Source organism: Osmerus eperlanus, chromosome 28 (genome assembly GCF_963692335.1).
Source record: "Osmerus eperlanus chromosome 28, fOsmEpe2.1, whole genome shotgun sequence".
NCBI lineage: Eukaryota > Metazoa > Chordata > Actinopteri > Osmeriformes > Osmeridae > Osmerus > Osmerus eperlanus.
Window position 1 is genome coordinate 6,416,449 of NC_085045.1, and position 27,267 is coordinate 6,443,715.

The 27,267-nt window shown below is 46.3% G+C and overlaps 3 protein-coding genes across 3 annotated transcripts in view; 2 read left to right on the top strand and 1 right to left on the bottom strand.

Moving 5' to 3' along the window:
* Positions 1–1,454: 1,454 nt before the first annotated feature.
* Positions 1,455–4,383, bottom strand: ela3l (elastase 3 like). The gene is made up of 8 exons (XM_062454351.1): positions 4,263–4,383; positions 4,015–4,103; positions 3,275–3,372; positions 2,999–3,127; positions 2,557–2,693; positions 2,271–2,416; positions 1,761–1,913; positions 1,455–1,572 (listed from the first exon to the last, which is right to left on the bottom strand). The coding sequence occupies exons 1-8, from the start codon at positions 4,300–4,302 to the stop codon at positions 1,555–1,557; spliced, it is 810 nt and encodes a 269-aa protein (XP_062310335.1). The 5' UTR covers positions 4,303–4,383; the 3' UTR covers positions 1,455–1,554.
* Positions 4,384–7,044: 2,661 nt separating this feature from the next.
* bco2l (beta-carotene 15, 15-dioxygenase 2, like) lies at positions 7,045–12,514 on the top strand. The gene is made up of 12 exons (XM_062454815.1): positions 7,045–7,060; positions 7,951–8,125; positions 8,249–8,460; positions 8,743–8,858; positions 9,053–9,155; positions 9,286–9,426; positions 9,575–9,735; positions 10,119–10,289; positions 10,534–10,671; positions 11,217–11,399; positions 11,621–11,731; positions 11,940–12,514. The coding sequence occupies exons 2-12, from the start codon at positions 8,049–8,051 to the stop codon at positions 12,054–12,056; spliced, it is 1,530 nt and encodes a 509-aa protein (XP_062310799.1). The 5' UTR covers positions 7,045–7,060; positions 7,951–8,048; the 3' UTR covers positions 12,057–12,514.
* Positions 12,515–14,803: 2,289 nt separating this feature from the next.
* The window catches only part of LOC134015229 (GDNF family receptor alpha-2-like), a 39,431-nt gene continuing 26,967 nt past the window's right edge, over positions 14,804–27,267 (top strand). The window contains exons 1-3 of the mRNA XM_062454616.1: positions 14,804–15,327; positions 16,190–16,522; positions 23,291–23,377. Of these exons, the coding sequence (XP_062310600.1) occupies positions 15,291–15,327; positions 16,190–16,522; positions 23,291–23,377 (457 nt within the window). The 5' untranslated portion in view covers positions 14,804–15,290. The remainder of the gene's footprint in view (positions 15,328–16,189; positions 16,523–23,290; positions 23,378–27,267) is intronic.

Consider the following 27,267-nt stretch of genomic DNA (forward strand, 5'->3'; position numbering starts at 1 on the left):
CCTCCTATTTGGTGGCATGATAAGAAAAGTGCAGTTCCAGTTTATTAGTTTTAGGTTACTAATTGGGAACGGCCCATCCGACCCCAGTCTAGACGTCATATGCCTACACATGGCGAGAGTAAAACGATAGGGCAAAAACAAAACAACTAACAAAAAAACAACACTTGAGAGATCTGTATAGCAAAGAATCCTGATTTAATATATTTAGTATAAGCCTAATCTTCTCCCTCCTGGGCATCATTCTGACGTGTAAACTATCCAAGCACTGTTTTTCTCCATACCCGCAGCGATGATAACATCCCTTTCAACTGCCTGGTGTCCAAACGCATAATCAGTATCATTTAAAAATCCGTTATATCTTCCGCTTCTCCAAGTATGTCTCAGGGGAGCAAACCACCCGCGCAAGCCACTAAAGATAACAACAATACTAGTTTAGCAATTGTTCAATTCAAATACTCACCAAGGGAACGAGAGTCTACGACCACTTCCCGCGAAACGAGTGCTCTGAGCGTAGCAAACTATGGACGCGCACAGCACCATCCCTCTCTCTCCCGCGCATGGAGTCTCATTCGAACGGAGTTATTTTAAGAAGCCCAGCTGAAGAAAATCCCATCAACGGCTTTCCCTATCTCAAAGCATATGCTTACTCCACGGTGCATTTCTAAGGCCAAAGCCCTAAAGTTCACTGCACTTTCCCGAACCCAATACACTTCCAGACGGCCGGGCGGGTTTTGGTAATTAGTATTCAAGCCGACCACTTGCCTCAATGAGTCCCTTTCAGGGAGCTTGGATGTGTGGGTGGCCACATGCCTTGCCCTGGACAAGCGCTGCCGGAGACAAACTGTGTATTTGGGAGGTCGTTAAACAAAAGGAGGGGGAGTTTAAACTCGAAAGAGCAGTGGGGCGATATAACCAACCCATGTCTACGGAGAAAGAGAAATCCATCATTTGTGGAAAAATGTGATGCTAGCCTGCCTACTACAAATGATATATTCTGAAACCGTAGTGTTATTAAAAAATATATGCTCACAGATCAAGCTTATGGAGACTAGTGTGTAGCCAGTTTGTTTTAGACCCAAAGGACAGATTTGAATGCGGAACCACTCTTGAACGTCTTGGGTGTTGAGGCAGTGATCACACATCAAAGCTTCACAGGGGAGCAAAGCTGCTAAAGGCAAGCATCTGGAGAACACGTTCTCTCTCTCGCTCTCTCTCTCGCACTCTCTCGCTCTCTCTCTCTCGCTCTCTCACTCTCTCAACTTTTTTTGTTGCTGTGAGTTACTGGGGACATCTTGTGGTAGGTTTTAGATAGTTCACATGATCCGGCATGTCTCTCAAATAACCATTACTCCACTGACATCTCTCAGAGTCAATAGCTTTAAAAAGCTTCTATAAGGTGTGCCTCCCAACATTAAATAACCCATGTGACTGAAGGAAACACATCTGTCTATCATTATATATAAACGTACACAGTTGATGTACTTATAAATGAAACACAGTGCTCTTATGCTGGGGTCTCTTTTATTTGGATTAAATCCATGACGTTGTCCTCCTTCAGTTGTTCAGCATAGCCTGAAAATAGAGGACAATCAGCACGTGGGCAGGAGTGGCAGCATTCAGCATATCCTACATGTTTACACGCGCATGACAAACTTTGTTTATTGCTCTCTCTCTGCACACCTGACGTGCCAAGCCAAGGACTGTGAAACGGGCCAACGTCTGTGTGCGTGCGCGCGCGTGTGTGCGAACGTGTCGGTCACCTGGTCGATCCAGTCGTTGAAGGCGGACACTCGGGTGAACACGGTGGGCTTCTTGATGAAGTTGCAGCCCAGGCCAGACACGAAGCTGGCCACGCCGTGTACCTCCCAGGCGCCGTCAGCGTTCCTGCAGTTCAGGGGACCTCCCGAGTCGCCCTGGAGGAGGGAGGGAGGGGAGGGGAGGAGGAGGATGGAAGAGGAGGAGGAGGAGCAGTGTGTGTGTGGGGGGAGTAGACAGAAGAAGAGAAGCGGGAGGGAGAGGAGGAGGAGAAGGAGGTTGGGGATTGGGAGAAAGGAGAGGAGCGAGACCAAAAGAGAGTGACAGGGAGGCGTGAGGAGGAGCAAGAGGAAGAGGAGTCAGTGATGACACACAGTCTAGTTTCACAGTAGACTCTACACATACAGTATCAAGGCCTTAAACCGGTTCGAGGAACAAAAACAAAAAACAGAACCAATTGCTTTTTCCCCAGGAACAAATCCAGAAACGTCATCGTTTGCAACGTTCAGACTCACGTTGCAGCCCCCGACAACGCCGTCTCCACCGGCGCACACCATGGTGGTTCTGAGGATGCTGCCCCACCAGTCAAACTTGGAGCAGGTGGCGTGGTCCACAACGGGCATCACAGCCTGCTGCAGCCTGTCAGCAATAGGACCTCCGGCTGAAAAACACACACACAAAGAGAAACACAGTCAGACAGTGTGTTACTCTGCAGCTACACCATCCTGCTACTGATATGAATTGAGTTTTCCTTCTCTTACACACACACACAGACACAGACACACACAGTGAGGGTCTTACTGGAGAGCCTGCCCCAGCCAGTGATGTAGCAGGGGTACTGGTTGCTGAGGACAGTTTCTGCGGCAGGGATACAGCCAAGCTGCACCTGGTCTGTCACGGTCACATGCTCGGACAGCTTGATCAGGGCGATGTCATTTCTGACCAATCACAAAGAGTTTAGGGTGTGATGGGGAGGAACAGAGAGAGAGAGAGAGAGAGAGAGAGAGAGAGAGAGAGAGAGAGAGAGAGAGAGAGAGAGAGAGAGATAGACAGAGAGAGGTTAGAGGGCTGATGTGGGTTCACAAATGTCTTTCGACAGTGGTCTTGGTTCTGTCAACAGTGTGTTGTCATTGTCCATGTAAGTGGATTTGTGTTCAGGAGTGTCCTTGATTTACGAGTTGAGGCATGAACATGTGCATCACGTTCTGTTTCACCATGCATGCCTTGGGACCTAAGGCCTCACCCCAGAAACACAAAGATGGGGTTCCACTTCTCATGGACGATGATCTTCTCAGGGACAATGGCATTGGAGCTTGGCTCCTCCTCCACAAGATTGTACTTGCCAACAAACACCCTGTAGGACAGGTCGTTGCTTGGGATAGAGAGGGACAGATGGTCAGTGTGAGTGTGTGTGTGTGTGTGTGCACGTGTGTGTGTGTGTGTGTGTGTGTGTGTGTGTGTGTGTGTGTGTGTGTGTGCGTAGGTGTGTGCAGGACAGGTGGGGTTTTCTCACTCTTACTTGATACAGTGAGCAGCGGTCATGACCCAGTTACTAGCAATCAGAGAACCTCCGCAGGTGTGTCTCCACTCTCCGTTCCTGTCATACTGCAAGGAGATCTGAAGAGAGACAGAAAAAGTTAGACAGACAGAGAGAGAGTTAGAGAGACAGAGAGAGAAAGTTAGACAGACAGAGAGAGAGTTAGAGAGACAGAGAGAGAAAGTTAGACAGACAGAGAGAGAGTTAGAGAGACAGAGAGAGAAAGTTAGACAGACAGAGAGAGAGTTAGAGAGACAGAGAGAGAAAGTTAGACAGACAGAGAGAGAGCTTTAGACAAAAAGAGAAAAAGAGAAACAGACAGAGAGAGAGAGAGAGAGAGAGAGAGAGAGTTAGAGTTAGAGACAGAGACAGTTAGAGAGACAGGGAGAGAGAGTAAGAGAGAGACAGAGAGAGAGAGAGAGAGAGTTAGAGTTAGAGACAGAGACAGTTAGAGAGACAGGGAGAGAGAGTTAGAGAGAGACAGAGAGAGAGAGAGAGAGAGAGAGAGAGAGCTAGAGAGGCAGAAAGAGAGAAAGAAAGAGAGACATTGAGGTCAAAATAAAAAAGTAATTTCTCGCCACATTATCAACACAGCATGCCTACTCAAGGCCTGTACCTGTTACACAACAGGGCTTTGGCCTCGAGGTAAAGTCAAGCTACAGCGTTTAATACTTGATGAATCGAGCAAGAGAACAGAGAGGAAGAGGAGAGGGTGTGTTTACCTGCCAAGGCCAGCTATGGGGCCTGGCATCTACTCCGTTGACCACGTGGGGGGCGAGGGGCTCGATGGGGGGGATGCCGCACCCTAGGGCTGGCGAGGATGGGAGACAGAGGGTGAGGAGGTTGGAGGTTAACACTCACCTCCAGCTCCGCACGGCGACAGATGTGGGGACGGCTCTTTCTTCTGGCGCTGGGAGGATGTTTACAGGGTTGACACACACACACACACACACACACAGATGGTCCTTACCGCTGGCGATGAACACTGAGGCGAGCACGATGGGGATCATGTTGATCGATGCGTCTGCTGGGCGACAGTGTGACGCGCTCCATATTAAACCTCACCTAGCCGGGACAGCCCGCCCTCACTGATAACACGAAGGCTCCTATTGGTTTACTGGTGTGTCTTCAGATGCAAGAGAATGAGAGGCAACCAATGAGAGGCGGGGAGTAGGCGACCATCCAGTCAGGTGTGTTCCTCAGAACAATTCTCGTGGCCTTCACCTAGCTGTAGGATCATGATTGACCCACAGTACTTTGAATGTGTGTGTGTGTGTGTGTGTGTGTATCAGAGAGGGAGAGAGAGAGAGAGAGAGAGAGAGAGAGAGAGAGAGAGAGAGAGAGAGAGAGAGAGAGAGAGAGGGGGGAGATCAAAGGCATCTTATATGGCAGTTTTCAACCAGCCCAGAGTTACAGCATGTCAACTCGACAGACCACAGAACTCCGCTCACCTCACGTGTCCCTTCAAAGCAGTTCACTCCTGACCACTACTCACCTCCTGGAGAAAGTGTACAAAGAAACGATGGTCGATGAGGAATACAATTGATAAAAACAGGTGTATTTGGCAAAGAGAGGGAATTAAAATGAGGTGTTGCTCCATTTGAAATGTTTTCCAGCTGTCGAGACCTTTTTAACCAATCAAGTTCATCACAGAGTAGTGCATTCATTGGCAGGGTTTTGAACGATAAATAACTGCAATGTCTCATTTCACCACTAGATGGTACCTTTCATCCATCACCAAAGTCATCCTGTCAGGAGCTACATTTCTGATGAAGAAGTAGGATTGGCAAAGATACATTTGCAGTGACAATTTTAAGTTCACATGTTGTTTCCTATTGTAATTCAACTTACCCATAATCCACCCCTAGTCAAGCCGAGGTGACTGGACTGTCTCAGCCATACATAGACAGTCTGCCTAATTTCTAAAACTTCATACCATTATATCTTTTACATTTACTTGAATTTGCTTGTAGATGCACCAGTACATCTTTAATATATGTTGAACTCGGAATATTGTTAGCTAATGACACTCTTTTTCCAGTTCTATCAAGTCTCAAGTGTTATATCATTGAAGTAATATATCTCAAATATTATTTAAACCATCTGATGAAGCTGTAATGCATGTGCATAGAGTGAGTGGTAACATTATCAGGTCCGTCATAAGGCCTTTGATATTTGACATTTAGGTCTGTTAAAAGTCACACAACGTTGTGGAATTGTCAGGACTTTCATGTGTTGAGTAACTACTGCACGTAACTTGTAGTGTGTTGTCAGGCTACATACAGAGGCCTTCATTTATTACAGTGCCTTTGCCATAGACCGAAGTCCTTCCATGACATCATCCAACCATAAAAAGTGATTGGGCAGAGGTGGTGCCTGCTGTAAATCAGCATGTACCAGCTGTATGCCAGAAATAAATATACATTTTAAAGTTGGTTGTGAACATTATCTGATATGTTAAGATTATTTTGGTATTTAATAATTACCTTTATGGGAGGTGGGTGGGGTGGTGGGGGGTGGGGGGGTGGGGGGGTGGGGGGTCAGGATGTTTGTTTACATCTCAGCCCCAGACTCGAATGATATTAACATGTATACGCTTACAATGTATCCACAATAAACAATTATGTTGGTTATAAATAAAGTCATGGCACTGATGTTATATTGTCAATATGTACAGGCCAGCCAGGTACAGCCGTATCAGTCTGGCTAAGGGCCAGGTTCAAAGGTTATTCCCTCCCTCTCCACTCCAGTTTAAATCCCCTCCTAAGATCTGTACAGGATCACACAATCACACAACTAAACCTGCTGGCCATGTCGAAGACTATACCCCAAACACAGAGCGGTGAGTCAATGACACACACACACACACACACACAAACATCTCTTCTTAATTCATTTCACTGAGCACATTTTTTTATCAACTGACCTAATGACTGCAGGGTCTCGTATCAAGCAAGATTAGATTAATGTATGTGATTACAGCATTAACCATTAACCCCATTAGCCCATTCTTCCGGCAACAATTAGTGAACTGAATACAGAGAAACCAGAATAATGGCTTCAAGTTCAGGTTTCAGTGTTCAACTGTTTAATAACTGTACTCTTATTGAGTGAGTTTTTCAAACATGTAATCGAGTGAAACCAAGTGAAATCATGGTGAAAAATAAAAAAAATAAAAGAGTATGATTTGAGTTGGTCGAAATGCAGTTGAATGCTTTTACAATATTGAAACGTTCCTGCTGTGTACACAGTGAATACCTTTACATCAATGGCAGTAGTGTGCTCGTGAGTGATAGGCCTACAGTTTCATTAAACTCTGGTTGCGGATCAAGTTGTTTCAAGCTGTGAGAAAAACAGCGAAACAATCGTCTATCCGCGGAAGCTTTGTGCGTGGTTTGCTAATAATAATTAGCCTGGTATCCATCTAAATTCAGTTTGTGACAATATGTGATAACTGACATACACAGTGTGAATCTACCGCGAGTCCTCCCAGGACAACATAATACACCGCAGTCCAAACAGCATGAACCACATCCACTGTTGCACAATTACCTATTCGCTGTCAAGGTTCCTGCTGGCTCGCGTATCTCATAGTTGGATAACAAAGTTAGATAGGCCTACAGGTGATGGTGTGGGTTGTTTTCGTGCTGCTTGCATAACGTTACCTGCTCAGGGAGATTCATGGACAGGACGAAACACGCTTTGTTAAACGTTAACATTTTCTTAAAACTTGTTTTTTAAATAAACGTACAGAACTGAAGCCTACAGGTAATTCAGAAGCCTGTGAAGCTAGAACTTTCCTGGAGTTGGGACTTCCAACTGTCGGTTCTCCCGATCACTGTTAAAGGGTTGTATTCGTTATGTATGAGTGAATTACTGCTTCCATAACAGAGGCGGATGACTCCTGGCCAACCTTTCTCTTATCTTTTCCAGACACAGCAGACTAAATCAAACCGTATGGCTGGCGAGATAGTTCTCACATCATGTTTTAACTGCTTCAACTCATGGATATGCTACTCTTACATTAAAAAAATAAAATCCTACTGTTATCAATGTGCAGGCCCAGTTGTAATTATGTTGTTAACCTGGGTGATAATCAGTGTGAAAGAGACCTCCATTCGCTGAGTCACGGGGCCTTCAGTTGTGATAACTTACAGCAGTCACCAATTACGACCTTACGTAACAACGCTGCTGGCTTGGCTTTAACCTGAACACATTCAGACTTGCACAAAGTACCTAAAGTTACCTGTTAAACTCTTCTTCATTAGGATTAGTGTGTGTATGTATGCTTTTGAGTGAGTGATCGTGATAGTGAAGGAGTATGCGCGTATTACATATTTATGTTTGTGTGAGTGTGTGTTCACGGCTTGTGTGGATTCCCTTCCCCATCTTTCTCACTAGTAACATTACCATCAAGTAATTTACTATCCAGTATGAATTTGCCCCCAGGCAAATATCTGCAACCAGCTTTTCATCTAAGCACAAACAGTAAAAAGTACATGGATGATTCAAGATGTTACACCTCTCTCTTTTCTCCCCCTCTCTCTGTTTCTCTCTCTCTCTCTCTCTCTCTCTCTCTCTCTCTCTCTCTCTCTCTCTCTCTCTCTCTCTCTCTCTCTCTCTCTCTCTCTCTCTCTCTCTCTCTCTCTCTCTCCCAGCACCAAAGAAGAAGTGCCCCCCAGCAAAGGGCCTGGAGGGCATCGCCCCCCTGGTGAGCTCAGCAGAGGAGACCCCGGTGCCCATTAACACCGAGATCATGGGGAACATTCCCGCCTGGATCAACGGCAGCTTCCTAAGGAATGGGCCGGGCAAGTTTGAGTTCGGCAAAGACAGGTGACGAGACACACGACCCATAGATTCCTTCCCACGTCACGCTGGTCCTGTGGCTGGTCTTGTGGCTGGTCCTGTTGCGGTGCTGTCCCGTAAAACAGTAGCGTCTTTGTCGCGTGTCCTCAGCTACAACCACTGGTTCGACGGCATGGCCATGATGCATCGCTTCAACATCCGCGACGGCCAGGTCACCTACTGCAGCCGATTCCTGCGCAGTGACTCGTACGTGAGGAACTCCGAGGCTGACCGCATCGTGGTGTCGGAGTTCGGAACGATGGCCATGCCTGACCCCTGCAAGAACATTTTCGCTCGGTTTTTCTCTCGTTTCAAAGTCCCCAGTAAGTATCTCGCCAGCACATTCCAATTTCTATGCTGGGGTGGTTGTGTCCTTGACGGCTGTGGCCTATTGTGTCGCATGTGGCTAATAGACAGGGACAATGTAGTGCGGATGGATTGAGAGATTTGTGTTTCTGCGTGTGTGTGTGTCTGTGTATGGGTGTGTGTAAAAGAGAAAGGAACTGAGCGAGAAAGGAAGAGAAGGGAAAAGAAAAGACTGGAACTTTGCTCAATGAAACAACATCCTGTGTGAAAACATTCCTAATACCTCCATATATTGACAGAGGCCACCGACAATGCCAGTGTGAACTTTGTCAAGTACAAAGGAGACTATTATGTCAGCACTGAGACCAACTTCATGCGACGTGTGGATCCGCAGAGCTTGGAGACCAAGGAGAAGGTATCTCAAACATCTCACGCACGCACACGCACGCACGCACAGAAATCTTCACCCAGATCCATCGTTCGCAAAGATCTTACGAGTGGTAGGAACGATAAATCATGATAATCACGATGATCACCGTGATGATGATGATGATGATGATGATGGTAATTACCGTGACGATGAGTTGATTGTGAGGTTCACCATGGCAGGTGGACTGGAGTAAGTACATAGCTGTCAATGCAGCCACAGCTCATCCCCACTATGACCGTGAAGGTGCCACATACAACATGGGCAACTCCTTTGGAAAAAGCGGTATGCTGGGGCTGTACCTCCAACACTCATGCACACATCCCATCTAGCACCAGTTGGGTGGTTTTCAACAGGAACAATACTCACTCACGCAATATTATTATGGATCAATCGAAATAATATGTCTCTCCAGGCTGCTTCTACAACATCATCCGCGTGCCTGCCCCAGGCGATGCTGAGAAGGAGGGCGACGCGGCTGGTCTCAGTGGATCTCAGATACTCTGCTCCATTCCTGCCTCTGACTCCAGAAAGCCATCCTACTACCACAGCTTTGGTAAGAAGCTTATCCATATCCCTTCGTCGAACCCTACGATAACGACATACAGCTGTGGGCGAATTTCAAGGGGGTTGTGACAGTTGTTTTTTGTTTTTTTTTCCTTCTCTCCACGCTGCGTGCCTCTGTGCGTGCGTGGTTTCTCCAGCCATGTCGGAGAACTATGTGGTGTTCATCGAGCAGCCTATCAAACTGGACCTGCTGAAGTTCATGCTTTACAACATCCAGGGGAAGAGCTTCAACAAAGTAATGAGCTGGGAGCCGGAGACCGATACCATCTTCCATGTGGTGGACAGACGCACAGGGGAGGTGGGAGGAGCTTCCTGGCCCAGAAACTACACACACACACATACCACTGTCATACATACATGTCTATGTTGTACGGAATTCCTTTTTTGAAACATATATGTTTCCACGAGATCAAGTTCAAGTTTGAACTTGAACTTGATCTTTTGTCATAAATACAGGTACATTCTTTGGTCCTGTTCTCGTTAACAACCCGTAAACCTCTAAAGTATCATCTCAACCTGTCGGAAATGATTCCTAACCTACTGTATGTGAGCAATGCACTTAGCGGCGAGCTACAGTATATGACAAAGAGAGGAATTTGAAAATGTCAACATTGAAAGATGCTCATGATTGGATTTCCTACGACGGGTCTAAAAACGGATCGGCCTTTCTCGCCCCGACAGCGTAGCAAGGTGAAGTACAGCACCCCGGCCATGTTCACCCTGCACATGATCAACGCCTACGAGGAGAAGGACTTCCTGGTGATGGACATGTGCTGTGGTGACGAGGGGAACGTCATCGGAGACTTCACCCTGGTGAACCTTCGCAGAGGCCCCGGAGAGGAGATGGACAAGGTAGGTCTGAGAGATGTTCCCCCACAGCCTCCTAGACCTTCCTGGGTTTCTGTATAGCAGCGTTAGTGGCCTGGAGATGGGCCCATTTCTCTGGGAACTCACAGATTGCGGTGCACTTGTTAAATCATTTTTACGACGGCACAAGTATTGTACGTCTATGTTACGAAGAGTACCAGTGTTATATTATTGTATAAGATCTATATGACCGTTGCTGTAATGCCCAACATTTGTCTTGCTCTGTCAGTTCTACAACGCCTTGTGCAGAAACCTTCCCCGGAGATATGTCATTCCACTGACTGTGGATAAAGACACGCCCACCGATCAAAACCTTATCACTCTGGGCAACTGTCAAGCTACAGCAGTGAAGAACAAAAAAGGGGAGGTATGTGTGTGTGTGTGTGTGTGCGTTAATGTGTGTGAGTTTGCGTGTGTGTATGGGCGCGTGTGTTCGTCTATTCAGAGCTTTTGCACCTGCATTCTTCCAGTGCTAGCGCAATTTACGTAAATTACATTCCACGAGTTGACATCTCGTGCAGTTCAGCCAGGCCATAGCATTGGTAGGCAGACACAAAACTCTCAGTTAGGTATTGTGTAATCCACTGTGAGTGACCCCCCCAAAAAACCTGCTACAAGAGATAGCTTCCGCCCTATGAAGAACCATTAGCAACGAACCAGTGAGAACGGTCTCTGTGTTACACAGCACAAGACAAACCCCTGCTGATAGCTGGGCTCTGTGACGCAGGTGGGCAGAGCTGATCAAAGGACAAGGTGATAGAACGAGTTGTCATGGATACCTGACGCAGACCACTCAGACCGGTGCAGACGCGTTACAGGAATGTCACAGTTATCGCGAAATAACGCGGTTTCGAATCGAGTGCTGTGTTTCGAATGTCGGTGGCATTTCTGCTCCTGATTCCCATGCCTCAGGTTGTGTGCACACACGAGGACCTGTACGACGACGAGCTGCTGCAGTACGGTGGTCTGGAGTTTCCCGCCATTAACTATGCTCAATACAACGCGAGGCCGTACCGCTACTACTATGCCTGTGGCTTTGGGCATGTGTTTGGTGATTCCTTGCTGAAGATGGATGTTCAGACGAAACAATTGAAGGTTTGCCTCAGTGAACGCAAATAAAGCACATCTCCACACGTTGCAGTCATGCCGGTACATTCAAGTGGCAAACATACTTCATGTTTCTCTATGAAAATGGCTTGTTTTGACAGACACAATACCGAATATTGCTATTATAGTAGCAATGGCGTGTTCGAGCTCCGGACCTGTGAATGATTGTTTGACGTGCTGGAAGGTGATGGCGTGGTGTCTACTTTCAGGCCTGGCGCCACCCGGGGTTGTTTCCATCAGAGCCTGTTTTTGTCGCGGCCCCAAACGCTAGGGAAGAGGACGACGGGGTGGTAATGTCCGTCATCATCACACCCAGACAGGTGGGGCGGATGACAACGTTGTTACGTTTGTGATTGAAAATATACGAGACAAATGGTTTCTGAAAAGGTTTCTCTCTCGCTCTCTCTGCCTCTCTCGCTCTCTCGCTCTCCTGCTCTCTCTCTCTCTCTCTCTCTCTCTCTCTCTCTCTCTCTCTCTCTCTCTCTCTCTCTCTCTCTCTCTCTCTGTCTCCGGATGCTCCGGCTCTAGGAGAAGAGCACTTTCCTCCTGGTCCTTGATGCCCAGACCTTCACAGAACTGGGCCGAGCGGAACTGCCTGTCAACATTCCATATGGAACGCACGGGGTGTTCCATGAGACGGGCTGAGGTTGCCAATGTTTCAGGCCTTGCAGCCAGCATTTTGGTTTTCGAACCAGTGACTATGGAAGGATGTGCAAGTCTCTCACCCATGCAGGCTTACTTTGAAAGGTGTCGCTCCTGCTCTGTTTCCATATTTAAAACGTAGGCTGTTTTAAAAAACACACTTTAAAATACTTCAAAGCACTACTACTAAGTAAGCTATTGTTGCTAGCTACAGTATAATAATCAGAGTGGGATTGTATAGGACAATATGTAGACTGCCGGTGTTGGGCCTATTACAAATCTGGATGTGACACAGACCTACATGCACCGCATGTGCATACAAATAAGGGTTGTCCTGAATGATCTTGATGGATAAGCTCAGACTGTCCGAGCAGCTCACCACACTCTACACATATTTGTTCAGGTTCATACGATTTATGTTCTCGTCATGTCATCATGGGAAATAAAAAAGTGTATCCCAACACGCAGTTTCTCTCGTTATATTTTCAGATTTCTTCAGTGTTTCGTAAAAAAACAGGGCATTTGAAATGGTATACTCCCTAGGCAGATAACAGCACTTACAACACATGAAAATGCATCATTGCAAATGTAATCAGTCGGTGTAATCTGATAGAAAGTGGACAGTGTCAGAAATGCCAGGAAAGCCGCAAGGTTTAAACGTTCGATAGCATCCTCGCCACGCTAGACAGGAATCACGTTGAAACTTGGATCATAGTTGATCTCCAGGAAAGGCAACTTGATCCCAAAACAATTCGAGGAAAAACATCGATTCACCCTATGACCCTGTAGTGAGCGAAGCTCATGTTAGCATTCTGCTAGAGGTCACTCACACACGATGCCGGTGATGAATTCGAGTCCGTACAATTTAGAAGCTGTCTGTGATTGACATCATTATTGGTAAAGCGGGCTGCATCTGTTCCCATAACTACGTAGAGCAGACAGGCTAAAGGAGAGAAGCTTTTATTCTCTATTCAAGCTGTGTCGGCCCAGGTTACACATTAATTACCCTATAATTCCTAACCCAATCAGTCATGCCCAACTGCTCTGTGTACCTCCATACTATAATTAATACTTGCTCTATCCAACGGGCATGGACATTGATGTGTGTGTGTGTGCGTGCATGTGCGGGTGTGTGTGTGGGTGGAGGGAGAGGTCTGGAGTGCAAGGGACCTCCTGACCTTGAATTAATCCGAGACTAATTTGTGTTTAAGCACTTTGAGATTCCACGCACCCTTTAATCAATTGCAGCTAACAGGGCAGAAAAGTTATTCTCCACCTGCTAGTCGTTGTTGATAAGCAGCTCACACGTAAGGGAATCGGGCTAGTAATCAGAAGGTTGCCGGTTTGATTCCCGGCCGTGCAAAATGATGTGTCCTTAGGCAAGGCACTTCACCCTACTTGCCTCGGGGGAATGTCCCTGTACTTACTGTAAGTCGCTCTGGATAAGAGCGTCTGCTAAATGTAAATGTAAGGATCACAATACTGGATGTCAGTCGTTTACTGGGTTACATTTGCCTTTTTCTACACACCTCTGATGATCGAACAAACGCGTATGTTCGTTTATAATTGCACATTTTAAACACTGAGATGGAGCTACAGCATGCAATTAAAAACCCATGGAGCAAGCCACGGCATTCCATGTCAACAAGAATAAGCTCCAAACAAGGGCTCTGATAGCCTGACAGTGAACTGAATTGAGGGGGGGGGGGGTTTACGTGAACTCCATTATCATAGAAATGGATCTTTTATGAGAAGAAAGAGAATTCACAACGTGGGAACTAATTCGACTATTTTTGCCATGCTGGTTGGCGTTTGCTGTGAAGCTTTGCCATGTGATTATCTATGGCCCTTATTTAATCATCTTCAATAGGGATGTAAAACTCTGGGGGAGACCACTGGCCAACAGGGCAAAAGTGATCTTCTGATTACACACATGCCTATTTTTCCCGGGACAGAAGCCAGTCTGACAGTCAACTGTCATTATGAGCTAGTGGCTCGGGTCGTTTGTCATTGTCCCTGTCTCTAAATGGAGACTCTGTTCTCAAGATTTGTAAAGATTTATAATGGCTCGGCCCTGCTTAAGAAGTGATGCACAACCCAGTCATTTCAGTAATGTGAGGGACATCAGCACATTGTGAAAAATAGGGGTTGCTGTTCTTGAACGCTAGCTTCATGGCTCCCTGGCACTGATACAATACAATTCTTTCTATTCATTTTCCCACCGCCTTGGATCTTTCAGGAGACCACGTCAGGCTTACTAATGCCAAATGGAGTCTATTGTAATTGCTGAAATGAACAAGGGTCCTGTTATGATGTATGCTGTTTAAAACGTGTGCGACCTTGGCTTAAGTCAAACTATGTTAGGCTACCTTTAGTCTCTAAATCCTCTATCGACAATCTATTGACAAAGATAGTTTGCAGAACGCTATAGCCTATTTGTTTAATTTACTATAAGTAGCCTAGTGCATGAATGGCTACCATACATGTTATGGCATTAAACTCTCCCCATGTGCTATATTTACCACTTCAGTGAAGGCAATGGAATTAGACTTAACAGTAATCGTGCCATGCCAGCCGGAATAATATAGGCTCTTGTCATGCTTATTAATGCATCGATTGTGACCTTAGTTTTCCATCATGACAATGAGTTCGCATTGCCCTCTGCTGGTACGCTTGAACTTATTCGTTGAGCTGGTGTGGTTCCTCCACACACTATAGAGGCGCAGCCACTCGCACCAAAGTCAGAGGCGCGCTGCTTTTGAAGGGAGAAGTCGGGATCTGCTTTCCTCTGGTGTTTCGCAGTTGAGGGGTAGTTTATTTGCCTTCCGCTGAGATTTCAATGTTGCTGTGGTTTTCTGCCATAAATCAACAACTGACAAATTCAATTTGAGAAGTATTTGTTCCCTAAAAGGGTTATTCCGGATTAGACTCAATTGAAGAGGAGAGATGGTTTTGTATTTTCGATATGTTTATACGGCCCCAGAAATAACAACTCTCATGGATAAATGTATTTGCCTATGAAGATCTTGAAGTATTTTTTATATTAAAATTGTTGGATTATTCAAACGAGGAACTGAAGCCGAGTTTGTTTAGAATCGGGAGTTATAGGAGGATACTGAGAATTCCTATACTGATCGACGCGGAGTCAACGATTTGGAAAGGATACGGAATATAAAAAGTCAAATAGGATCCTCTATCCTTTTAGTACCTTGTCGTCGAATCTACCAATTTACCATCATGTGGATTTTTCTTTACAGTACGCTGTTTTTATTAGGTGAGATGAGAAGTAAATATCTAAATGCATATGTTGGCTATAGGTTATGAAAGTGAAACACGACAAATTTATTTAGAAAATTTTGTTTTTTTAGTACATTTGTTTGCACACGTTTAACATCAATGTGCATTTTTTTGTGCTTAAATTTAGTTCAATTATATTGCATGCATTGGTCAGTCTACTGAAATATCTTTTCAGAATATCTTTTTTTTTGTCGAATTATGTTTTAATCGACATCCATTAGCCAATCGAATCCACTAAGTGCTTTTTTGAGTTCATAACTAGCACTGCAATCAATGTAAGGAACAGATTATTGCGTGATGATACCTATAGCCTATGCATGGGTAAGTTTGAAAGACATACATTTCCCCTAAAAATTAGATGTCCATTGGTATGAAGTGCAATTTAATAACAATTTGGAAAAAATGCATTTGTAGTGCAATTGACTACAGTTTTCCTCTCATGTCAGTCAAGATGCAAAGTCAGGTAAGGTGTAGGCTTCCTCTAAATGTCCTGCAGGTTCAGTACAACCTGAAGGTGTCTCTCTTGTCATTAGATTATCTTGTCTGCGTCTGTTGTGTAAAAAAACATTGACACTTTCAAGGGACTCTTTATAGCTTTTAATCATCCCATATTGTCATTCATCTCCATATTGCACATAGCAACATGAAGAAGAAAAAAATACCGTACAGCATACTCTAACATACTGTACAGCAAAAAGGCACAATGTGTACAGCACAAGAACAAAGCCTTTGTCATCATAGTCAACACCCTATCAGGGCAGTGTCATCCTGCCCTCTGTAACTTTCCTCGTCACATGACCAATGAGACACCCCTGTCCTCTTGCCTCCCTCTCCCCCAGATGAGGTAGTCTATTCTTGGGGGGGCTCCTCTTCCTCGGCGCTGGCCCTGGCCAGACCTGGGGCTGGGCCTAGGACTGGAGCCCGCGAATGGGTGGACTGTGTGCAGGCCAGCACCATGTGCAACCAGAACCAGAAGTGCAGCCAGAGGTACCGGGTGATGCGCCAATGCCTGGTGGGCAGGGAGAAGGACATGCTGGCCAACAGGGAGTGCCAGGAAGCCCTGGAGGTGCTGCTGGTCAGCCCCCTGTATGACTGCCGATGCAAGAGGGCAATGAAGAAGGAACTGCAGTGTCTGCAGAGCTACTGGTCCATCCACATGGATCTGATCGAAGGTGAGACCCACTTTGCTACTGCATTGGTTAATCCCTGGGCGTGTTCCATTCCAGAAAGTTCTTCCATACCATTTTGATGTCATTTTTCGAATTTTGTTGGCAGGCCTTAACTAATCCAACACACTGCATGCCCAGTCTGTTTCAGTCATGTTGGGTCTGTTGGAGAGAAGGCAGGAGGCTACAGCTAGAGGATCACACCCATGGTGCTTACCGCTACCAAAAGCAATAAAAAATGCAGCGAGGTGTATCAAATGTTCTCTGAACATGTTCAATTTTATGGACGCTCATGAAGAGTTTCTTTTGTTGGTTCGTAACCCACTGGTGGAGGAGTTGGAATGATTGCATTTTAGAGCTGGAAAATCTCAAGGTGAAGAGAATGAAGCAACGTTGTAGGATATCTTAATGTGACCCCCACCATGAAAGGAAGTTCACCCCGAAACCTCTGATGACCTAGATCTTTCCTCAGCCTGAGAAATGATGGGGCAGTAATAGAATTACATCAACTAGACCTGCTATGGGAGACGCTTTTGGTTTCACCTAAAGTGTTCCATATTATCTTATTATTAAGTTACAATCCCACTGTTCAACGGCCCTGAGATGCCCACTTATCCAGATCAAGACTATGCTTCAGTGTTTTCCCCAGACCTCTTAGAACACACTATACATGGTTATCGTTTGCAAGCGTAATGAAGAAATTCCAGGTATTGATGCCAAATGGCATGTCTTGTAATATCGAAATCTACTCAGTAGCTGTGGGAAAACGTACATACTTAAACATGGTTAAGTCACTGGTTGGCTGACTACGGCGCATTTTAGGTTTTGTGTTGCGATCCGTGATCTGATTTCGCATGTCGACTGCTCTGAGCACCAGTTACACTTGGACAGGCTGGTGACAGCAGAGGGTTTCTGACAGAGTTCAGGGGAAATGTTGAGATACCGAAGCAGGCTTCTCTGAAGGCAACCGGCTCGCCTCAGTCACTCTGTTGTGTCGAGAGCAAAATGAGCCGTGTCTCCGAATAACAGAGACCCCCTCAATGCCCTTCACTGAGCACAACCGTCCGGAGAATGCGAGTGCCCTGTTTTGGTCGTGTCGGGGGAGATAAAAACGGGCTTTAATGCAGGCCAAAGCTCTTACAGTTCAGCTTTAATCTAATCACGATCCATTGTGCAGTCAACCAGGCTTTTGTTAACTGGAAACAATCCGTGTATAACATCATTCTCTGGAAACAAACACGATGGAAGCATTCCCCACAGACACTCGGAAAAGCTGAAAACCACTTAAAAAATCGTTTGAGGACGAACCAGGAAAAGTTTGAACGTTGTAGTAAAGAGTACCCAGAGCTTTAAGAGGGCATGGTTTTTTTCTCTCTCCGTATCTCTCCGTAAGATAGACAGGGAGAGGTCTGTCCGCTTCACTGACATGTCTGTATGGAAGAGCCCAGCGTTGCTATTGGTCCAGTGAGTGCAAACCAATTTAGGCACTTTGTTTTGTGGCCACTTTGCAAGAAGGGACACTTTGAGACGCTCCAAGTTCATCTGAGAAAGCCCGCAGGGCCTCTGTTGACGTGGCCACGGATCCACCTTGCTCGGTTCAGAGGTCTTCTGTGATGGCTTCGCAAACACTTTGTGACTCAACCCGCTTCAATCTTGTTGGTGCCGAGTCACGTTGAAATGGTCCATACATATGCAGCGTGTCATTTGTGTCGTGTGTAATTTTTCTCATTTCGAAGCATCTGTTAAAGCATGAACTGAAGTGCATCGAGAAGGAATGACTGCCTCTATGCGCTTGCCCTTGACAGATAATCGCTTTCTTCTGAATAGGTTTGTCTCGCTGTCAAACAACAGCTTGAATCTATACAGAGAGTCATTTCTATGGAGGGAACATACTGCCTTGATAACTTGCTTTGCTCTGCAACTTCAGTGATGGCTGCAGTTTACTCTTCATTCTGCCTTAGGCCTGGCCAACCTGCAAGAAGTTCTGGGGCTTAATATTCTGTCAACAATAACTCTTCTTTCTTCAGTCATCGATCCAGTGGTACCTTTGCAGGCTCATATCACAACGTCTCACTCTTTGAAGCTCAAGACGATGAGAACTGGAGTCTTTTGTGCGACAATGACACCGTTTCATCAGTGAGACGGATTTCCGCATGTACACGCCACACTCGGTCTCAGGCCTTTGTGCAATCTAACATGAAATCGCCAACATTAGCACATTTTGGCGAAATGATTTATCCTCTTTCGTGTTCATGAATGCCAGTGCTCTAAAGGTCAGCATCGGAATATGTCGGTGTTTTGTGTTCATACCGGGAGTCAGGTGGCTGAGCGGTGAGGGAATCGGGCTAGTAATCAGAAGGTTTCTAGTTCGATTCCCGGCTATGCCAACCAAATGACGTTGTGTCCTTGGGCAAGGCACTTCACCCTACTTGCCTCGGGGGAATGTCCCTGTACTTACTGTAAGTCGCTCTGGATAAGAGTGTCTGCTAAATGACTAAATGTAAATGTAATACCGCATAGCTAGCTGGCTGCTAATGTAGGGGCCAGCAAGGGTCCTACTGGGGCTTACTAACCTGCTTCTGCATGTTAGGCTTGTACTAGAGCTCCAGGCAAGGTGAGTCCCCTCTCCACCCACAAAGTGGGTGGAGAGGGGACAAGGGGTTACAAAAGTACACAGTATTCCTCAGTGAAACCATCATTACTATGAGCAATGGTAGCAGTCACCGACCATTACCTGAGCCATCTACTGTCATAAGGAGAACATTTCTCTAGTGAGCCTGGTGATGGGGACCGGCCCCTCTGCATGCTGAATATGTCCTCTCTGTTTTCCTCCTCTCTCCTCTTCTCTTCTCTTCCTCCCCTCCTCTCTTCCTCCTCCCCTCCTCTTCCATCTGCTCCTTTCGTCCTCCTCCCTTCTCCTCCTCTCCCCTCTATCTCCTCCCGTTACTTCCTCTCTTCCTTTCCTTTCCTCTCCTCTCCTCCCCGCCTCACCTAGCCTTGTCCTGTCCTCCTTTCCTCACCTCTCTTCCTCTCCCCCTCTTCCTCTCCCCTGTTCCTCCTCCCTTTATTTCCTCTCCTGGGTCTCCTCTCTTCTTCTCAGTATCCTCTCCTTGATCCACTGCCAAGGTGACTACTTTATCATCTGAGTGAGGGATCTGTCAATAACTGCCACAGATCAATTCTGGTTTTCAGTCCCCCAACCTACGATGAACGTGAAAAGGATAGGTGATATATGATGACAGGATGGGTGCTGATTTCCTTGCAGATCTCTTTAATGATTTCCTATACGGTAACTGAAGGCTCATAGAGCATGTTTCAGGGGAATTATAATGACATCTAAACTGGGATTTGACAAAACCTGCATTTCAGCATGGATTAACAGTTTACATATTCTGGATACACGTGTAAAAATATCCAGGAAACTGCTTTTGAGACTAGTGATCTTTTATGACCAGTAGGGAAACCGCCTCTGTCGAAATATGGCAGTATAGTTTGATTGACTTTCAGCTGCACAGTAGATTATTTTTCTTTCTCAATTCTTAGCCATCTGAAAAGTGACAGTCCATTTTGCTTCATGAATCCAGTTCTGCTATGGGAGTCATCCTGCCTTGGAGGTTTACAGTAAGCTGAATGGCATCATTGAGACGACTTCAGAAAGCGCAACCAAAGCAAATTTCCGCTTCAAATGATCCTTAACAATGAATCAATATGAAATCAATATCCCAAAACCCACGCCAATAAATCATAAGGCACCTTTAAGCAGACGGGGTGAAGGACAGCTATTAAAATGTACTTTCCAGCAGGCCATAACGTGTTCATCCATAAATCCATAGGAGTGTTCCATCACCTGAAGAATTGTCTCTCATTGATAATGAATCTGTGATGGATGAGAGAGATAGGCTACCCTTTCAAAGCTTTAAAAGACCCTGAAGCGGAAGTCTCTTAATCCAGCGAAGAACAGTATTCATTTCCAATGAAGCCTGAATGCCTGTGCCACTGTGGCCATGTGCAAGTCTGCCAGAGCAAATGATGTCAAGCAAAGTCTTAATTACCACGATAAGTTGTTGCCCCACGGCAAAACCATCTAACCACTAAACAGCTGGGAAGAGTTTTTTTTTTTATTACTTGATGAATGCATAATTGGTCGGGGCAACTGTTGAACGACACGGTTCCCAGAGAACGTTGTGAAATGATCTCTGTGCTTCAACCTTGAGTTGGGGTTTGTTAAAGAGTAAACAAACCCCGAGCATTTCTTAGCTGTATGTGTTTTAACCGCTCATGTTTTTTCTATCATGCGGCTCTGATACTTCAGGACTTTATTTTCCTGATCGAGATAAGATGATGACGATAAGCTATGTCTAGCATTGAATTGTTTGTATTCTTTCACAAAGCAAAGCACAAAGACCAAGAGGTTATGGCGTCATGACGAGGTCAGCTGTTAGACCTGACACCGAGCGAAGACTTTCCAGCACCTCTTATCAACCCTTGGTCCTGGGAAGCTTGACCTCGTGAATTCAGAGTACAAGCCCATTCGATCTCAAACACGTGGCTTTTATTTGAGGCCGTAACGGCAGTCCGTGGCAAGGCAACGGTAAACAGACGTGGCTGGATATCTCGGAGGTTGTCCGTGGTCCTCCAGGGGTCCCCCATCGCGGTGGCAGGTCGGTAATTGTTGCCCACCAGCGTGGTGGGAGAGGAGCTGGCGTCTGTCTATATGAGCACTCCACACAAAGACTAGCAAAAGGTGTGGACGGGAAGGAATCCAAATCAGGATCCACACACAGACAGTGCACGCGTGCGCACGCGCGGAATGCACACACAGCCACTTTACACATGCATAGACGCACACGCCCCCGAACTCGCATACCCATCTCACCAACACCTTCTTCGCCAACGGGGCTTTTGTCAGAGCAGAGCTTCGGCAGGATGCCTTGATTGTCAGTCGCCTTTGAAAGAGTGAAGATAACAGCTTGCTGGAGCCGCTGGGATCTCTCTATCCAGAGACCCCACACACGGGCAATATTTTTCAGGTCAGCCTTTGTTGAGCCACAATGCATTTAGAACACCATCTTCCTGGAAGAAAGCGTACAGAGATGTTGAATTCAGTTGTTATTCTGATGCTGGAGCACACTAAATGAATGTTTGTTATTGTGCTATGCTAAGGAGGCAGCTTTCCAAGTAAATAATCTATTCCATATGATGGCCGATTCTCCTTGACTGGATGTTCTTTTTGAGTTATTAGAAGTTCCTCCTCCCTAACCTGGGAGTAGCCTGGAGATCCAGAACAGTACTCAGACACATAAGTGTCAGACACCTAAGTGTCTGATTACTCATTAAATAATGTGAGGCAAGGGTGGCATCGCCTAACAACTGGAAGGAAGGGTTTGATTCCCGCTTGGGGCAGAATTCAAACCTCAGCCCAGGTGGGCCACCTCCTGGGGCCTTTCTGTGTGTGTTTGCATGTTCTACCAGTTTCCTCTGCTAAGTAGTAATGTAAACACATTTAGAACCCAATCTCTATTTAGCCATGTTCCTGGCCAGGAAATGTGGGAGCACTTTAGCCCTGGTCATCTTGACATGGCTGACTACTGCTCCTAGCTGCCCTACCCCCTGGGAGAAAAAGCAAAGAGGGAGTTTCATACTCACATGTGTCGCAACTCCCTGCATGCCCAAGTGTGTCAATCGCCTGATAAGTGATTTTTTTCTGCTATGTCTGCTATGGTTTAAATCACTGAGATTTTTTTTTAATTCTGAAACATGCACAGTGAGGAACAGACAACATCTGTCAGAGCCTAGCTTTCCTCTGTGAAGGATGCTTACCAGGGAAACACCATCTTCTTTATTTGCAGTCAAGCTTCACAAAACCAAAACACCATCCAAAAAAAGTGAAGATGTCTATTGATTGGATGGTTATCCTGGGAACCATCGTATCTCCCCGCAGTGAGGTTTTTTTTTGTAAAATGTTCTGCTACATAACCACCCAGCCACCCACACACACACACACTCTGCCCCCCCTCCACCCCTCACCCCAAACACACACACACACAAACACCTTCACCCCCCCACCACCACACACCCTCCCTTCACCCCCCCCCTGCCCCCCCCCCCCTTATCCCTCAGCAGCCTTGCTGCCATGATCCTGCTAGGATCAGAATGCAAAGCTATTACACACTGGAGGCTTGGAACCAGGCTGGACGGCTGTGAATTTTAAACGCAGGATTAGAGCCCACAGAGAGGGAGGCACAGGGGAGCTGCGCAGTCAGTCGAGTGCTAATTTGACATTTTTTACAAACGCGGGCCCGCTTATTCAACGTTGGAGGCCGCCTTCACCCCAATTCACAGCGCACCAGGACCAACTGTTCGCTCCAAACGGAAATTATCTGACCGTGGTGAACGGTCTGTTTTGCATATCACAGAATTAGCCGACGGGCAGGGTTCAAATCTTCAGGGGTGGCGTGTGTTTTTTTTCTCCGTTTCAGACAAAACACTTGGCTTTGCGGGCTGCGCTTTGGTTGTACTTGGATGGCTGTTGAATTGAACCTTCACTGAGTTATTGACAACCCAGACAAAATAACTGCATGTTTACCTTAACGCTTCAATAGCTGAAATCTCATACAACGACTCGACCAAATTGGACGTGGGAGTTCTGTCGGAGGATGTGGGTGTCTTCCCGACATGAGATCCTTGGCCTGTGTTATTTTATGATTTGCACCCGGGTGGACTTTAAGAACATGCTATTAACAACTGTCATCCCTGCGTGTGTTTTTTCCCCAGGAGGAGACTTCTATGAGACATCTCCCTACGAGCCCGTCCTGCAGGTCCGACAACCTGACGCTCTCCGCCTGGCCTCCATCATCTCAGGTGACCACAGCTGAACATTTCGCTCCGGACACGGGGCTCCATTTGTGGTAGCCTGTGGGATGAGGGCTGGTGGGATGGGCGTGGAAGTGGCTGTGCTATTCGTGCAACACCACACACACACACACACACACACACACACACACACACACATACACACACATCACCATCAACACTCCACCTTCCACTCCAGAGACCCCCTTGCACCTCTCAGTTAGCATGGTGTCGATTCCAACACTGTCAACGTAGACAGTATACAGTTGTTACAGCTCACCACTAGGAATCCGATAGGAATAATATGGGTGGTATCTCCGCGCAATGCCTCAGAGTTCAGGTGCACTGGGTATTAGACGACATATTTCCCATTTATTGATTTTCCCTTCAGTTTGATTTCCTATTTGGTTTACTAATTAAACAGTGAGCCCTCAGCAAGGGAACAATTGCTCCCATTTAGTTTACTGGTTATTACCAGCAGGGCATTGCTAATCAATGCAGACCTTATTATAAGACACAGCTACACTGGCTAACTCTGCTGGGAAACCATCATAAAACAGGTGAGATTGGACGCCGTCTAAGACAGTTCCACAGCCATAGGCGATAGTCACTTGAAAATGCAATCGTTTCCCTTCCTCCGGTTCTGATAGAAAATTGCCAGAGGAAGACGCAGTCTCGTTTGCCAACAGCAGCCTCCAGCAGACGATTTCTTCTTTCATTTTGGCCGATGCATCTCGCTTTGTTTTATATCTCGGTACAAGAAAGACCCGGATTTTTTCTCTTTGTTTTTTTTTGCATAATCCCTTTCGCTTCAAGTCAGTAACAACTGTCTTCTTTTGAAAATATGCCAGTGTTGATATATTAAATACAAAAAGTGCCAATGTATAAAGAGCCTGTAACACTTTGATTGTTTTAAAGTCGGTATAGGAAAGCAGTTTGTCTGATTTAACAACACATTCCACCACCTTCCAAACACACACACATACATACACACTCGCACACACACACACGCACACATTCAAACACACAAACTACCACCATGCAAACCACAGTTACAGTACTCCCAAGTTGTCAGATTTGGACAGAGACCACTGCATATTGAAAACAACGCTACAGTGTAATGACTATGGAGTCTAGATGGTGGGCAAAACCATATCAATAAAATATTCAAGAGGTCATCTTTGCTGACTTTACCATACCTATAAACCAACATGATGGCCTGTGCAAACCACTCTATTGATTGCGAAGGTGTATGTGTGGTTCGAGGGGCATTTCCTCTACACCTAAAGCATATTGGTCTACTGCTGGGATTCATTAATGTGTCTATTTCAAGTTCTTCAGCTTCCTCCATCTGTGAAAGGTGAAGCGTCTGACTGGCTCTCCGAAATCTATTTGGCCTCAAGCTTGGCTCATTTATTTATTTATATGTAATTTCTGAGGACAAAGTAATTGATTGTGGTACTGAGAGGAGCCCACAGGCTCGCAGACGGGGCGATACGAGACAGTCCTCTGGAACGACTTCTCTCTCTCTCCAGTGTGAAGAGCACAAGAGTGTGCATAATCACAGCTCAAACGGTGAGCTAAACTGTGGTTTGGGAGTGTGATATCTGGCTCAGAGGAAGCCAGGGCCCTCTCTCTCTCTCTCTCTCTCTCTCTCTCTCTCTCTCTCTCTCTGTCTCTCTCTCTCTCGTCCACCCACTTTCACTTTCTTTCTCGCTCTCACACGCACTCTCTCAAGGAAGGTTGGGAAATTGAAAAATAATCTCCACCACTTGGAGAGTTTTTTTTTCTTTCTTCTTCTTCTTCTAAACAGAAAGATAAGGGCAGCAGAGAAGTTGGGGGGGGGGGGGGGCTTCCAGTGTACAGAGGTAACGAACCCACTGGCTGCTAGAATGTTCTTTTGTCAGGGTGCAGCGCTGTATGAGTCCATTCCCTCTTTTGGAGGGTTCCCACTCATGAATACACCTCATTGAGTCCAAAAGCGTCACATCAAGCCCCAATTGAATGTGAAATTAGCCATCGCAGGCTAAATTATTGTAGACTGTCGTTTTTTTCGGTAATCGGACACAAAATGTCTTCTAGTCCTTCGACCCTATGTGTTATTAAGAGCAGAGGCTGGAGAGAGAGAGAGAAGAAAACAGTGGGCCAGGTCCCACCAGGAATTGAGTTTGACACTGCCTTAGTTAGACCTCCTAACACTGGCTCACTGAGGCGCTCACCTCGCAGCACCGCGTGCCCACTATCCAATTAAATGTAGAAACCTGTTTCCAGGGACTAAGGACTGGTTCACCATCCGTGCTCAGCATGCACGGCAACATTGAACATATTCACCTTGGATTCTCCACAATTACTGTCTGTTCCGATTTTTCCCTGTCGTGTGTACGGGTGTGTACTGGATGCGCGCGCGTCTGTCTGTGCGTGTATGTTTTTAATCCGACTATAATATGTTTACTTCAGTTTACAATTTACAATTTAGAGTGTGGCTTCCCTGTTTCCTCCGTGGATCGGTAATGAGTGAGAGCGTGAGAGAAACATATTAGGCTGGTTCTTTGTTGCAGTCAGCATTATTATAACAAGGTGGTATTAAACTGAATATGGAATCATCTTCCAAACACGGGCACGGCAGTGCTCATTAGTTTATTTTGTTGGCACAATTAAGCGCTCTGCTCTGACGTTTTGGGAATATGTGCAGCAGAGCCAGCATCTTGATAGAGAATCGAACAGACTTGCATGCGAAAAAGTGTCCTGCAACAGAACCGCACTGCAGGTTTGATATGCCTGATTGCCGTACATGATGAACAGTTGAGAGAGTTCCCGTGCATGACAATTAGAATCATCGACGGCAGTGTGAATACAAAGGGCTTCTGCAGTCGGGGAAGGGGGGGGGTTGAGAAGACAGCAGCAGCTGTTCATAAACCACTCAAGTACTGGGCGACATGTTTAGACAGCGACGACCCACCCCCCCCCCCCCCGCAACTTCTTGAAATGTGACGTACAGCAGACGAGTGCTGCGCTCCACGAGGACCAGCCACATCTAGGAAACAGAGCCATCCCACTAACAAGGTCTTTAGATCCCCAACAGCAGCCAGGCTCAGCGAGCGCCGTCCCAGCGTGTAGCCCTCTCCTCCTACCCCCCCGACTCACACACACCCCGGCCACGAGCTAATGACTGATGAACCCTTTGACTCGGAAATGCTTGACATGCTCCTGGGGGGACAGACTAAAGACTTTCTAACAAGCTCTCGCACACTCACCCAGGGCCGTATTAAATCCAAACTTTGGCACCCATCCTAATTACCGCGAACATACCCAGAGCCAAGAGCTCTGCCTATCCTGGACTGAACCCTTCCACCAACCACCCTACCCACCTCCGCCCCCACCCCCGTCTCCTACCCCCACCCCCCCCCCCCCCCCCTCGTCCCTGGAGTCCCCCCGGAGTCCAGGATGATATATGAAATGCAGGATTCAAATAAGGCAGTGGGAGAGCAATTACTGGGGAAGGAACAGCCCTTATTCCGGAATGTGCCTCGCAGTAAATCCAAAATCTGTGCATCGTCTTTCAAGGCTTTCTTCCGTAATTAATACATTGTGTTTTCAGGAGATTGCCATCTCAGGGTTTCAACACTTAAGAGCCAAGATGGGGTTCCTTATAAAACTCATATTAGCAGGGGAGTCAATCCGCTGGATTTCCATACAAAATGACTATTGTCTTCACACACAACTAGGTGTAAGAATTGAAAGGGGTTTGTTGTACACTTCCTGAGAACCCCCTACTGGTTTTCTCAAGAGAGGCACGAGGACTCGACTGTAACCGTTTTCCCTCGCTGAATGAATTCAGCATTTCGCTCCCAAAACCAATTAAAATCACACGTGTAGCACAAAGCTCTCACTGTATGGAA